The following is a 1,775-nucleotide window of genomic DNA, read 5'->3' as shown; positions in this document are numbered from 1 at the left end:
AGATTAATAATCCAGAAGGCAGATTAATAATCCAGAAGGCAGATTAATAATCCAGAAGGCAGATTAATAATCCAGAAGGCAGATTAATAATCCAGAATACAGATTAATAATCCAGAATACAGATTAATAATCCAGAAGGCAGATTAATAATCCAGAAAGAACACACAGATTAATAATCCAGAATGCAGATTAATAATCCAGAAGGCAGATTAATAATCCAGAACACAGATTAATAATCCAGAATACAGATTAATAATCCAGAAGGCAGATTAAAAATCCAGAACACAGATTAGTAATCCAGAATACAGATTAGTAATCTAGAAGGCAGATTAATAATCCAGAAAGAACACACAGATTAATAATCCAGAAAGAACACACAGATTAATAATCCAGAATACAGATTAATAATCCAGAACACAGATTAGTAATCCAGAATACAGATTAGTAATCCAGAAGGCAGATTAATAATCCAGAACACAGATTAGTAATCCAGAATACAGATTAATAATCCAGAAGGCAGATTAATAATCCAGAAAGAACACACCACTTCAGTGACCAAAGATTGAAGCTTCATCAGCTCAGTCACTGCTGACAGAAATGACAGAAACGTGTTTGTTTTAAATATATTTATAGATTTACCAAGTCGTGGTTTGTCCTTGTTTCCTTCTTCTGTCGTATTCCTTCTGACGTAGTTCATGAGCCAATCAAAGATCTGCACGTCACAGTGAACAGAGATGTCTACCTCCTCCCACCTCTGCTGCTCCACAGACAAATACTCAGCAAAGTAACGCATCTCTTTCACCAACAGATCTCTGGGACAGATGAAGTCCTGCTTCAGGTTCTTGGTCTCATCACACACATGGATCACAATGTTTGGACTGAGGAACAAGGTTCAGAGAAAGTGCATTTAAAGCAGACTTCAGACATCTGGCATTAAGTAACTTTACAGGTTCATCTGATTTCTACAGATTTTTACATTTATGAAGCTGCTTTACGTCTTACTCTCGTGGTTTTTGGGCTTTGCTGTCGTCTTCTGACAGTCGTTTCTCTTTCTTCTCAGCAGCACCTCCTCTTCCTGCAGGGATCGACCTGCAGCCTACAAACAGCAACACAACATATTCACAGTATTCACCAGGGGCGGAGCTTCAGGGGGGGGGGTGCACCCAACCCATATGGGGCCCGGCCCGGAGTAAGTCTGGACCCAGAGGGAGACAGAGCTTAACCCTGGTCCAACCTGTGCAGTAAATATTCAACCATTATAACCAGTGACAGTGTTCAGACTGATCCTCATGGTGCAGATCAGAGACTGGACCCAGATCAGAGACTGGACCCAGATCAGAGACTGAACCCAGATCAGAGACTGGACCCAGATCAGTTTTTTATCCATAAAACTTAAAAATATTACAGAGTAATATTCTGTTAACTTCAGTTTACCTGCAAAATGAGGAAAAATGACAATCTGTACAACCTGACATGCTGCACTTGAGTGGGACACAGTGGGACGCAATGGGAAGGAGTGGGATGCAGTGAGATGCAGTGGGATACAGTGGGACGTAGTGGGACACAGTGGGACGCAGTGGGACATAGTGGGACACAGTGGGATGCAGTAGGATGCAGTGGGATGTAGTGGGACGCAGTGGGACGCAGTGGGACACAGTGGGAAGGAGTGGGACGCAGTGGGACACAGTGGGACACAGTAGGACACAGTAGGACACAGTGGGATGCAGTGGGACGCAGTGGGATGCAGTGGGACGTAGTGGTAGTGCTGGGCGGTA

The 1,775-nt window shown here is 43.0% G+C and overlaps 1 protein-coding gene across 1 annotated transcript in view; it reads right to left on the bottom strand.

The window, feature by feature from the left end:
- The window catches only part of sanbr (SANT and BTB domain regulator of CSR), a gene marked incomplete at its 3' end in the record, with an annotated part of 15,042 nt that overhangs the window by 9,313 nt on the left and 3,954 nt on the right, over positions 1 to 1,775 (bottom strand). The window contains 2 exon segments of the mRNA XM_013999685.1: positions 640 to 878; positions 1,003 to 1,096. Of these exon segments, the coding sequence (XP_013855139.1) occupies positions 640 to 878; positions 1,003 to 1,096 (333 nt within the window).

Source organism: Austrofundulus limnaeus, unplaced genomic scaffold (genome assembly GCF_001266775.1).
Source record: "Austrofundulus limnaeus strain Quisiro unplaced genomic scaffold, Austrofundulus_limnaeus-1.0 Scaffold2412, whole genome shotgun sequence".
Lineage (NCBI taxonomy): Eukaryota > Metazoa > Chordata > Actinopteri > Cyprinodontiformes > Rivulidae > Austrofundulus > Austrofundulus limnaeus.
This window is presented reverse-complemented; position numbering and strand designations above follow the sequence as displayed.